A 13,187-nucleotide genomic window follows, 5' to 3' on the forward strand; every position below is an offset into this window, starting at 1 on the left:
TTTGACCCCAGTGCTCTTTCCTGCCATGGCAGGGGGTCGGACTAGATGATCTGCTCAGGTCCCTTCCGACCCTAGAAACTATGAAACTATATTTAAGAAAGGGAAAAAAAAGGAGGATCCAGGGAACTACAAGCCAGTCAGCCTTGACTCAGTCTCTGGAAAAATCATGGAACAGATCCTCAAGGAATCCATTTCTAAGCACTTGGAGGAAAAGGTGATTGGGAACAGTCAGCATGGATTCACCAAGGGCAAGTCATGCCTGACCAACCTGATTGCTTTGTATGATGAGGTGACTGGCTCTGTGGATGCAGGGAGATGGGTGGATGTGGTGTACCTTGATTTTAGCAAGGCTTTTGATACGGTCTTCCACAACAGTCTTGCAGCAAACTAAGGAAGTATGGGCTGGATGAATGGACTGTGTAAGGTGGATAGAAAACTGGCTGGAGCATCAGGCTTAGAGAGTACTAATCAATGGCTCAATGTCTAGTTGGCAGCCAGTATCAAAGTAGAGTGCTTCAGGGGTCAGTCCTGTGGCCGGTTTTGTTTAGTGTCTTCATCAGTTATCTGGAAGGTGGCATAGAGTGCATCCTCAGCAAGTTTGCAGATGACACCACATAGAGATGCTGGAGGGTAGGACTGGGGTTCAGAGTGACCCAAGACAGATTCAAGGACTGGGCCAAAGAGAGTGCCTTAACCAACTGGCTAAACAATAGAACGGGGTGGGGGGGTACCCTTTAGTGCCTGTTGAAGATGAGCAGTTGTGCAGCCAACAATGTAAGCGTCAGGAGGATAGAAGATTAGCAGGCAAGACAGAGCTTACCTCTGTAGCTTAGCAATTAGAGCACTAGACTAGGAAGGGGATGACCAGGTTATAATCTCTATTCTTATACATTTTACATTTATGGTCTCTTGATTTAAAAATAGAACTTTTCTGAAAGTATGGATCACTAGTACCCACTGTCATCACGCTCCTTCTATGATGGGGCACACTCAGCTCTCTAGATCTACACTGACTATATGTGGAGCCTAGGTGACTAATTCTTTTCTCTTAAATCATCCTCCTGGCACCAGGTACCTAACCACTAGATGTCATGCCACCTCAGCTGCAGGTGCTAAAATGCCTCTATATTACACCCTTAATTTTTCATGTTTCGCATAATGAAATAAATGTTAATTAACAAAATTGACCTCAAGACTCTAAATTAGCACCCATGTAGGTAGCTCACTGAAATCTTGAACTGATATTACCATATCAGTTGTGCTCAGTCACGGCACTTTTTAAAATATTATTCTCCACAGCCACTACTAGAGGACAGGGCCTTTGCAAATAAAAGCTTGAGGCTCTGGATGATTAATTTTACCTCTATGGTTTCCTTTTTGGAACCTGTGCTGCTCACCTAGGGAAGGTGCTGTCTGTGATGGTCATAGAGGAGTCGGGCTAGACTTTGAGATGTCATCCTGAAGCAAGATCATTCATATCTAAACCATTGATAGCGCTCAGTACATAGTTCTTCTCTTAATACCTCTATGTAGCTTCCCTTAAATGCAACAACCAGTGATTTACTGAGGAATTTAATACGTATATAATAGCATATGTACAACACTTGGTTCATCAGCATTTCCCTAGTGGATCTTATGCTTGTTGCTGATTTTAAATCATCAAAAGCTTAGCATTAAGTTTGTAAAGAGTGGGAGTACAGAGTAAACATTTTTTAAACTGCTTGTTCTTTAGGCAAGTGTCTGTATGTATTTAGCTCTTGGGTTTGGATCTTGTTGTTAAAGCTTTTGGTTCCTTGCCCTTAAGGCTCAGGAGTTTGGGACTTTGCTAATTAGGATGTCAGCTGGCCTAACCCTGCATTCAAGTTGCCTTCTCTCTCCCTCATTTGTTGCTAAGAGGTGTGATATGCTAGCTAAGTCTCAGATCCTCCTGTCAATCTAAGCTGAAAAAGAGAATGAGCATCAAACCTGTTCTTTAAAACAGGGTTCTGCACTATATACAGTCCCTGGGTAGGATATATAGTCCTTGAACAGAATTTTTCCTGTGGAGCTGGAAGGCTTTACCTGTGGCCATACTGCCATTGCCACTTCTCCCAGCTCCCCTCCCCTCCCCACCCCCCCAAATGCATGTGGGCTCAGCTTCCAGCATGGGAGGATCTGCATGGGGGCTGGGGAGCTGCAGACTTCCTCTGAGCTACCACTGCTTCTCTTCACTTCCATCCACCTGCTTGCCAACTGCATTGTGGGGAGTCCCAGCACAGCTCCTCACAGGCTGGAAGCTGCATCTGCACCGCAGCCAAGTGGAGTGGGGAGTGGACACAACTGGAAGGTGCATGGCTCAGACACAGCTCCTCTACCTGCACCTTTTGTTGGGCTGGGCAGCAAGGAGCTATACAGCTTTCAGCTGCACCCGCACCACTGCCACTTGTCCTTGCCCCAACCCAGCTTCTCCCAGGCAAGATAGAAGTTGTAGAGCTCTGACAGCTCATCCAGCAGGCACAGGCAGGGGAGCTGCATTGGGACCATGCAGCTGTTAGCTGTGCCCATGCTGCAGCTAGGGGTGAGGAGAAGGCAAGTGGAGAGAAGCAGCCTCAGCAGTGATGCAGTTTGCGGTTCCCCAGCCCTAGGATATTTGCCTACCATGTGGAAACTAAATCCTGCAGGGAGCAAGGGGGCTGGGAGGAGCAGCAGCAGCACATGCAAATTTCCCAGCTGTTTGGCCTCAGCACTTGTGCAGGAAACATGCCCCCCCCCCCATTGTGGCCTGCTGCCAAAGCCACCTGACACCTCTCAGACCAGAGCTGGGGGGTGGGGAGGGTTCCAGCCTGTGGCTTATTAAAGATTGCCAATCACTGCTCTAAATTATGTGTGTGTGTGTATTTTTTTTTTCTGTATCTGTTAATAATATAGATCAGGTACCATTTGGGCTCCAGAGTTTATAAGTTAACCAGTGTTGGGTTTTAGCCTTTGCCAAGGAACCAAAATCTCTTGTGGCTGTTCCTTTAAATATTTGTCATCCTGTTTTTTCTTTTTAGAATGAGAGCATATTCAGTGCAAGTGCTTGAGTTCATTTGGAAGAGGAACAAACTAAAAAGCCAGAGGGGCTTTTTAGCTTGGTGGTTCTCATCCTTTTTAGACTTGACAACTGCCATTTTCCAGAAGTCTGAGTGTTTTCACTTTTTACTATAGAAAAAATATTATAGCAGTTCAGTTGCAAAGGACTCAGACCACAACAGGTTAGAATGTTTTTAATGGAGTGAATTCCTGTTTGTATTTCTGGGGTATTATCATGTGAATCATGTTTGCAAGCCTAACAGCGCTAACATTAAGTGATACCCCACAGCACCCTTGAAAGACTCTCAAGGCTCACCAGCATGCCATGGCACCCTGGTTGAGAATCACTGTACTAGACTGTTACGTAAAAGCAGATGGTAGTGCTGCTAGCAACCTTTTTCTGAATGAAAGCTTCTGTGTTTTGTATTGAAGTCAGTGCTCTCAGTGTTTAGTGTGGACACCATTAAGAATTTACCATTTTTGAAAGATAAGAGTTATTTAAGTTTGAAAGCATGGACCCATGAATGAGTAACTGCATGGTAAGCAGAGTAGAGATTTACTGCATTTCATCTGCTCCGTGGTAGCTGTCAGTGTGCATAACTGTACCCTGTACCAAGTGTAAGCTAATACATGGCAGCTCATCTCTCTTCCATCAAGGGTTAACTGCATTAAATTAGCACTTGTTTACTAAAGGGTAAGAGCATGCATAGAGCTGTTGTCATGAACAGCCACATTCAGTAAATCCACTTTACTTCATGGTAAATTATTTGTGTTTGTTATTTATTTTCTAGATCTACGTGCTATTCTCCCCCTTCCCTCAGGGGGACTTACAGTAAATGATTATAGAAAGAGGATAAAAGATTAATATAGGAGGGGGCAGCAAAACAAACTTCTCTCTTTCCCCTCCACTGGGGTGCAAAATCAAAAGTCATCTACTTTGTTCTGCTCTCCTGCCTCCAGCCAAGGAAAGCATTTTCCCTCTCCCCTCCCTCCACTCAGTCCAACCTTGCTTCCCAACTCGCATGCAGTACCTCCATAAAAGAAAACAAAAATTACCTTCCTTCCTGCTTCACTGGCTCATACCCAGGAAACTGCCACTGCTGTGTGTTACTGTGCTCTGTTCTGACTCCTTGGATACCCTCCCTTTTTGTTTTCCTGCCATGCCTTGATGTAATAAGTTGATGTATAATAAAGGGAGGCTTCCTTTGGGTCCTAGGTTGAGCTCTTGTCTGTCTTTCAGCCAGCAGGTCCCTCTCAGATTCCAGTGGTCCCCAATCCAGCCTCAAGTGCCAAGCAAGCCTTCCTGGCCCGTCTGTGCCCCCAGGGCACTTGTCACCTTAAGGGCTAATTCCAGGGCCTCTGACCTCCCCTATAGCCATACCCATGCCTTGCAAATGTTGCAGTCCAATCACTCTTCCTTGCAGCCTCCGCCTTCCCAGCTTCTGCCCCTTTCCTCTTGGTGGCCCACTGTACTGAACCTGACTTCTAGGCTCCAGTCCCTTGTCTCTGCCATGGTTTGGGCTCTGGGCTTTCTGGCCCTAATTTCACCCTGCACTGGGCACAGGACTCACTAGCCCTGGCTTGGTTTGGCTACTCCATCCTGTTTGGGCCCTCTCTTGCTTGAGTTCCAGCCTTATCTGGTCTAGGCTTCAACCCTTTCTTTGGTGCCACCTGTCAGCATCTTGAGCCCAGCCCTTGGCAGGGCTCAAAGCAGCCACATGCCCGTCAGGCACAGCTGGGTCTTCCTTGACCCCCAGTAGTCCCAACCCAAACCACCAGTACAAACTACAACTAAAATGTAAGCCCTAAACTAAACTGAATATAAATATTTAGTAAAAATATAAGCCTTAAACTAAAATATAAGCCCCCTTGCTGCAGAACTCTTCCCGTTGCAACTTGCAGAGCCAGACTGACCCCTCCTGGCCCAGGCCTTGGGGTTGTATGTCTTCTAAGCTCTGCCCCTTCTAGTCAGGTGGCTCCCCAGCTACCCACAAGGGTTTCCAATTAGGGGTCTGATAGCTAGTTCACCAGGCAGCTTCCAACTGCTGCTCGAGCTGCTTTAGCAGGGCCCTTGCTACCCAAGTAGGGCTCTCTCCTGCTGTCTTATTTCAGAGCAACTAGCCCTGCAATAGGCACTCATAATCTCAGGCCCCTGGCTACCTACTTCCCTGCAGCCAGCTCATCAAAGGCAGTACCTCCCTTTACCTGGGGAATGTTCTGCTGTTGCTTTCCCCTTAAAGTAATGGGGAGCCTCTACTCCCTGTTACACGCCCTCTCTCAAAAGGGGACTGTGCCTATCCCCAAAACCCACTTATCGTCCCCTTCCTCCTCCCCACAATGGCAACACAGTGTTCAACTTATATAAAGTTAAGCAATACATCATCATTTCAACAGTAAATAGTGCCTTTGAGTGTCACCCATCAGTGGTGCTCGCCCAAGGTAGATGGTAGTTGTTCAAAGGCTCTAGGCCAGGGACAGGCAATTATTTTGGGTGGAGGGCTGCTTACCCAGTTTTGGCAAGCTGTCGAGGGCTGCATGGGTAGCCCCGCCCCTTGATAGGTGTCGTGCCCCCAGGTCATCATCTTGGGACCGGTGTCCCAATGTCTTGGGACCAGAGTCTCAGGGCCAGCACTGGTGGGGCCCAGAGAGGGGCACAGGCTGGCAGGGGTCTGTGGAGCCGGGGGGAAAGAGGGAAGCCGGCCCAGCTCCACAGATCCTCTTCCAGCCAGGACCCCGTACCCCTGCCGCCTTGCTCTGGGCCCCGCCGGCGCTGGCCCTGGGACATGGGTGTGGGCCTCGTACTCCCACTCACTCCCAGTGGCCCCCCCAACCCTGCGGTACAGGTCTGTGTGGCCAAAGGTTCCAGGGGACCATGCCCCAAAGGGGGAACAGTTCAGGGAATTAGGCAGCCCAGAATGAGGGCGAAGTAGGCCGCCTGATGGGAGGGATCTGGTAAGGGTCTGGACTGGAGAATTCTAGGGCCTAGTGTGGAGCCGGTGACTATAAGAACAGTGGATGCCATCTGGAAGGCTTGGGCTGTGGTGTAGGGGAGGAACAGAACCGCAGATAGCACCTCCTGGCATCGGGGCAAGAAATGGGTAGCCTCCTGCCTATATAATATCATCATTATATATCATCAAAGCACGGCAGGTGAGGAGGTGGGCAGTTGGCCCAGAAACAGGTGGGCGGGCCAGTAACAGATTGGCCTCGAGAACACCCCCTGTTACAGCATGCAAGGTTCCTATAAGAAACTCCTTTACATGATCCTGAGCTAAAATGTATTTAGTAGGGGTGTGCAAAGTGCACCGTATTTGATTCAGATTTGGCCTGATTCAGGGGACAGAGATTCAATTCATTAATTCAGATCACTATCTTGATTCCATGTGGCTGAATCCAAATCTGAAGATTCAATGCTGATTTGGAGAATAAGCGATTCAGCCATAGACACAGCTTGAAATGTTTTTTCTACATACCTTGAGATATCAGGCGCAGCTCGTGAGTGCTGAGATGGTGGGGCAGCTGGAGTGTCCCACAGAAGCATGGGGTGAGGGGGCCCAGCAGACCCAGAAGTACTTCTGGGTCCACCACTAAGCATGTGGGGGACCCACCCTGCCCCCCACCCCGGCTCAGCCGCGGGGGACCCCCAGGTGCCCCCCAAAGACTGAGGAGATACCAGTCACCAAGCTGGGGGGTGGGAAGGGGGTCCCCCGTGCACTCCATAGGAGACCTGGAACTGGACTCGAAGTGCTTCTGGTCCATTTCTGGGTCTGCCGCCGAACATGTTGGGGACCTCCCGTGGGACGCTCCATCTGCCCCACCATCTCAGTGTTCACGAGCTGCCTGGTACCTTGAGGAATGTAGAAGAAACATTTAAAATTGTGTCTGTGTCCAAATCATTGAATCTCTCCGAATCGATTTGGAGGATTCCAATTCAATTTGGAGAGAATAAAGTAGGGGCGGGCAATTATTTTGGGCAGAGGGCTGCTTACTGAGTTTTGGCAAGCCATCAAGGGCCGCATGACAGGCAGTCAGAGACAGATAAATACTAATTGTCTAAATTTTTAGGGGCCCCACAGGCTGGATAGAATGGCCTGGTGGGCTGCACGTGGCCTGCAGGCTGCATTTTGCCCACCCCTGGACTAAAGGGTCTCCTGATTCAGTTCAGATTCAGAGATTCAGCCACCAAATCGGGCTGAATCTTTGCTGAATCGAATCAGAGACCGAAGCTTCACACAGCCCTAGTATTTAGCTTTCTTGCAGTTCTTTTCACTCATCTTCAGACTGTAGCATTGCTGCAGCATTACATCTGGCTTCTTAAAGGATGGTGCTAAAACCGTTTCGCTTTCCTGACTGCCCCTTCTCTGAGTCCATGTCACTAGCTTAGCTTCTCACTAGTTCTCTCTCAAACCCGCGTGATCTATGGCTGCGGGGTTTTCTGTGCTTTCTTTGTATTCTAGTAAGCTTTTTTTTCCTCCCACAATTCCGTACAAAATTGCTGGAAAAGTTTTTTTGCGGTTTTATGTGAAAATCACAAAACCATGGTTTAAGTAGGACCCTAATCATTTGAGTTCATGTATGTGCAAACAACTGGCCAGTCTAAAGTTCTTCTTTATGACAAGTCATGAGACACATTTTAATTCTTTAAGGGTAAGCAAGGAGAAATCTTTTAAAACCCCATTGCAACACAAGACTTCTGTAAATCTGGTCTAAGATTACTGGGGCCGTAGTATCATGCACATTTTTTGCTTTTCACTACTTGTGATGCTGGCAGAAGCAAATATGCAATCAGATGAAGGAGCACATAGACTCAATATATCCCGCTTCCTTTCAGTGGTGGAAAGATCCAATTTCTGTATTTAAAATTTTATTTTTGCATCTCCTGAACTGTGATAAGCCCTGGTGACAGATGTGTCTAGTCAAGAAGGAGCTCATTTGCAGTTTCACTGAGCAATTCAGCTTGCATGCATCACATACGTCTTGCCTCTAGTTCACAAAAAAGCCCTGCTGGTGATGATAGACAATATTACATCTTTTATGTTAAGAGGCAGGAATAGTCCAGATCATTTTCACTATGCCAGTAAGTACTCCATTTCTGGGAAAGGGATGTGGGCCACTGGATTTATAAAATTGTAAATCAACTTCCAGAGCTAATGAACACTCTTGCCTGCTTAACCAGTTTGCTTTTTTTCCCCTGCTTGCCAAAGGTAGTGATCCCATATTAAAAATATATCGCAGTTTTAACTGTGCAGAAATTGTTGGTTGAGGTTCTTTACTCTTTGTAAGAAATTAAACTAAATGATTGTCACAAGAATGTATCCTTTTCCTAAAAGGTATTCCACCTCAACCAGATGGCAGGGGTTGGTTGAGTTTCATTGTTTTCTATAAAATATCAAAATAAATTATCACAATTGCTGTTTTAAAATCTACAGATCATTCAGAAAAAGGGATTTGTACTCTGTGACAATTTTTAGCATCATGACATAGCAGCTTAACCAGATTTAAATTTGTCTTAATTCCTTGCAGCACAAACCAGTGAAATTGGAATTCCATTGCAGAAATCTGTATGGAAAGAAATGTTGGGATATGACAGTGTATCTTTTTATTCCCAGTGTAAAAAAAAATCCATTATAAAATTTACGGTGTACTAAATCATAGCTATGAAAGTAATATTTTCAATGTAAATTGTTTTTTTCCTTTAATCAAATCCTTTTATGTACTGAAGTTGTTTTATTTTTGGCGGATTTATAGACATCCAAAAAAGGAGGGGGGGACACCTAACTTAGGCTGCTTTATATACTACATTTTGTTTGAAATCAACATTTTTTTAAGTTTAGTAAATTATTTAAATCTGTTGAATTACTTTTCTGCTTGATTATCTAAATCCATTGCAGAATTTATGAAACAACATTTTTAGTTAAAGATTATTTTCTCTGAAGCCTAACAGCTCAAAAATTACATGAAAGAAAAATTCTTCAGTGAGAAAGGAAGAGGAGGAGGAGTGGGAGAGGCTACTTTACCCAATATGAGAGTCAAATCCATAGCCTGTCTGCTTGGGCACATTCATAGAAGCGAAAAGATGGGTTTGTATCAACTTGGACTGAGGAAGGCCTAGAAAACCTAGATCTCCTTCAAGGGGATGGCTATGGAAGATGGATAAAAGAATGGGAAGAGGATACAAAGTTCATGTGAAAGAATTTCAGAATCCAGATTTTAAAAACTTATTTGAACTTCTTCCACCACTAGTTTAAATATTTTCTATAGGTGGGGGTCTACCTAAATTGCAGGGGAACTTAGCAATTTTCATGGGTTGATTGTGGCCTAAAGCTCTAAATTTCCGGTAGTCCTGCCCCTCAGCACTGATTGGAAGAGAGGCCTAGTCCCTTAGCACAGATTGGCAGAGAGGCTCGGGGGAGAGGGACAAGAGGGTGGCTGCCATCTTGACTGCCGGCTGTCCTTCATGCAGCCCCACCCCTCAGCACTGATTGGCAGACAAGCCCCGCAGGAGGAGGAGAGATGAGGGGTCAGCTTGCCTGCTGCTCTTTGTGCTTCCCCCACCAACCAGCACCTTCCCCTCCTGGCACCAAGGACCACTGGGGAGCAAGCATTTGTTTGTTGTTTTTTGCAGATTTTGCAGACAATCTGGGATTTTCTAGCTTCTGCGAAATCTGCAAAAACACAAATTAAGTCAGTCTCTAATGAAAGGGCATGTCCTGCCTTAAATTAGAGCAATCCATTTTATTTATTTATTTAGTGGACAAAACATCCAGAAGTAAAGATGCAGACTAAAAATCTGACATGCTAAGTAGAATCTGAAAAATGTGTTTCTAACCTCATGTTAAAATAGGGGGCAGAATTGCACTGTATATTGTTTATGACTTTGAGTAGAGATTAGAACATTGCTTTGATTTAAAAAGTCAAAAAGAAATCCTTCAAGAAGTGGAGACTAGAGAAGATATTATATAAGTATATGAGCACGTAGGGAGAAAATTAGGAAGGCCAAGGTACAACTTGAGATATAATTAGCAAGGGACGTAAAAGGTGATTAAAAAAAATTCTACCAGTATGTCAGAAATAAGAGGAAGACCAAAGAAACCATCAGTCCCTTATGGAATGCAGAAGGCAATCTAGTTATGGATGAAGAAAAGAAGCCTAAGATATTTAATGCCTTTTTTACTTCAGCCTTCACAAATAGGGATAGCTACCAGATGATGGGTGCAGTTGGCAGCAAAGATGGGGAAGGAGAATTACAGATTAAAGTAGTTGAAGAACAAGTTAAAGATTACTTTGAAAAGCTATATGCCTTCAAGTCAGCAGGGCCAGATGGGTTCCATCCCAGGGAATTGAAGGAATTGGCTGAGGTGATATCAGAGCCATTGGCTATCCTCCTTGAGAACTCCTGAGGTTGGTGAGGTCCCGGATGACTGAAAAACAGTAAACAATAGTGTCCATTTTTAAGAAGGCGAAGGAGGATCCAGGGAACTGCAGACCAGTCAGTTTGACCTTGATACCAGGAAAGGTGATGAAGCAAGTCCTTAAGGAATTTTATTTTGAAGTACCTAGAGGAGGTCAAGGTGATCAGCCAGCATGGAGTCACCAAGAGAAAGTTATTCCTGACCAACCTAATTTCCTTCTATAATAAGATGACAAGCTTTGTGACTGTGGGGAGAGCAGTGAATGGGATACACTTTGACTTTAGCAAAACTTTTGATACCGTCTCCCATGACAATGAAATTCTCATTTAACAAGCTAAGGAAATACAAATTAAATGAAAGTGTATTGTAGGGCAGATAAAAAACTGGTTCAATCATCTTGCTTAACAAGCCATCTTGAATGGTTCAGTGTCTAGTCAGGAGAAGGTATTAAATGGAACTTCCCAGAGGTCTGTCATGGGTCTGGTATTGTCTAATGTCTTTATTAATGATTTAGAAGATGGGATTGAATTAATACACATTTAGCAAATTTGTGGATGATATAAAGTTAGGTGGAGTTGCAGACACTCTGGAGAGCAGGAGTAGGATCTCAAATGACCTCGATAGACTGGAGGAAGGGTCCACAATCAATTGGATGAAATTCAGCAAGAAGTACAAAATCCTCCACTTGAGACAAAATAATTTCTCGAACATATTCAAACTGGGAAATGATTAGCTAAACTGCAGTATTGCAGAGAAGGACCTGGGGGTTATGGTAGATTGTAAGCAAAATATGAGACAATGTACTCTTATTGCAACAAAAAAAAGCTAACACCATTCTGGGTAGAGTGTATCTTGCAAATCAAGGAAAGTGATTCTTTTATTCTGTTTAGCACTAGTGAGCCCTCACCTGGAGGACTGTGTTCAATTTTGGGCCCCACTCTTCAAGAAGGATGTGGACAGTTTGGAAAAATTCCAGCAGAGGATGATAAAAATGATTAGAAGCCTGGGAAGAGTAACTTATAAGGGAAGGCTAAAGGAACTAGAGTTGTTTAGTTGGGAGAAGAGAAGACTGAGTGGGGATTTGATACCTGAAGGGTGATTATAAAGAGGATGAAGACAGTATTTTTTCTGGCATTAGGGGACAGAACTAAGAGCAAGGACTTCAAGCTGCAATAGAGGAAGTTTAGGTTGGAGATTAGGAGGAACTTTCTGAGTGTGAGGGTTATCAGGCTACCTGGAGAAGTTGTGGAATCTCTATCCTTGAAAGTTTTCAAGAGGTTGGATAGCCTCTTGGCTGGGATGGTTTAGTCAGGAAAGATCCTGCCTTGAGTTGGGGGCTGAACTAGATGACTTAGTGAGGTCCCTTCTAGCCCTACTTTCTTGTGATCTTTTCCATGCAAACAGACATTGATCTGAAATAATAACAATCTTTAGTGACTTCTTCTTATTTGATGATCATACTTTTGGATGTTTTAACAATGTCTTTGTCTTCAGTTGTGTGCTAACTTGTAAGTATTGAAAGGGAGATTTAGAAGGTACTTAATATCAATGTTGTGACCTTAAAGTCAAACTACTGAAATTCTACTTGTACATTAAATAATTATATAGTTTTCTCTAGGACACTATTAGATGGTTTTCAAAATAGCACACCTATGGAACTGCTTATTTTTATTGTTACTATTCTAATGATTTTTTTTATTTAATTCCTACTCTGTTGTGTGTTATTTTCCTGAATAACTCGAATGCTCAGTTTGATTATAACTGACTCTTCCAAGTTCTGATATTTGGAAATTTTGTCTTATGATACAAGAGTTTCAGATACTTACTGATGCTAGTGTGTGGAGAAACATTTAAGAGAGTGTTTTTTAAATAAGCTTTGGTGGGCTTTTTTTTGCTGTTTCAGAGAGGAAAAGAGTTTCTTAAAATCAAAGTGTCCCAACTCTCAAACAGAGGAAGACTCGCATGCAAATTCAGCTTCAGAAACAGCAGGTTTGGAAGTAGTAGGAAAATCAGCCAGAATATTGATGGGAGGACAGGATCAAATAAAAAATGTAGAAGATGCAAACCCAAATGCTGCAGAAGAATCCACTTACAGAGTATGTCTTAACTTGAACTATGCAGTGTTCACCTGCAGTAGAGCAAGTATGGATACACACTTTATCCAAGGAATGTTTTAGAATTGAATTTGTGTGGGATCATTAACTGTTATAAAAATAAGGAATTTTGTATTTGACACCCGCCATCAAAAATAGATTTATAACCAAACATTAATGATCACCTCTACCAATAAATATGTTGATCTAAATTTGTGTACGCGTAGATGAAGACTAGAAAAAGCAAAGCCGTAACACTTTGCTTAAGTTAACCAGCTGCCAGTTGATCCAGTTACATTTTCCTGTGTCTAGTAGGTAAAGGTGATGCTTCTGGGTGGCAAAGCTATATTCTGTTCTACATAGGCGACTGGTACCTCCTGAATCTGGTGGCGGGGGGGCGTGATCACTGAGTGGGGGGGGCGGTTCCCTGCGGCCAATCACAGAGCCAGTGCGGGGGGGGGAAGGGTCTCCCCAGTGGCTGATTGCTGAGTCCAGAAATGCTAGTGATGGAACTGGAAGTGCCGCTGGGGAACCAACACTTCTCCCACCCCTTCCCTCTGGCAGTACACCACTGCAGGGGGAGCATGTCAAGCACCTGCTGACGCTGCCAGCAGCAGCCCTGTCAGGGGGA

General features: G+C 44.5%; 1 protein-coding gene across 1 annotated transcript in view; it reads left to right on the forward strand.

Annotated features, from left to right (window-relative positions):
- LRRCC1 (leucine rich repeat and coiled-coil centrosomal protein 1) overlaps positions 1–13,187 on the forward strand; it is a 59,416-nt gene that overhangs the window by 24,195 nt on the left and 22,034 nt on the right. The window contains exon 8 of the mRNA XM_019519294.1: positions 12,367–12,559. Coding sequence (XP_019374839.1) covers positions 12,367–12,559 — 193 coding nt within the window. The remainder of the gene's footprint in view (positions 1–12,366; positions 12,560–13,187) is intronic.

This window comes from Gavialis gangeticus, unplaced genomic scaffold, assembly GCF_001723915.1.
Source record: "Gavialis gangeticus isolate Ggan-Ray unplaced genomic scaffold, GavGan_comp1, whole genome shotgun sequence".
Lineage (NCBI taxonomy): Eukaryota > Metazoa > Chordata > Crocodylia > Gavialidae > Gavialis > Gavialis gangeticus.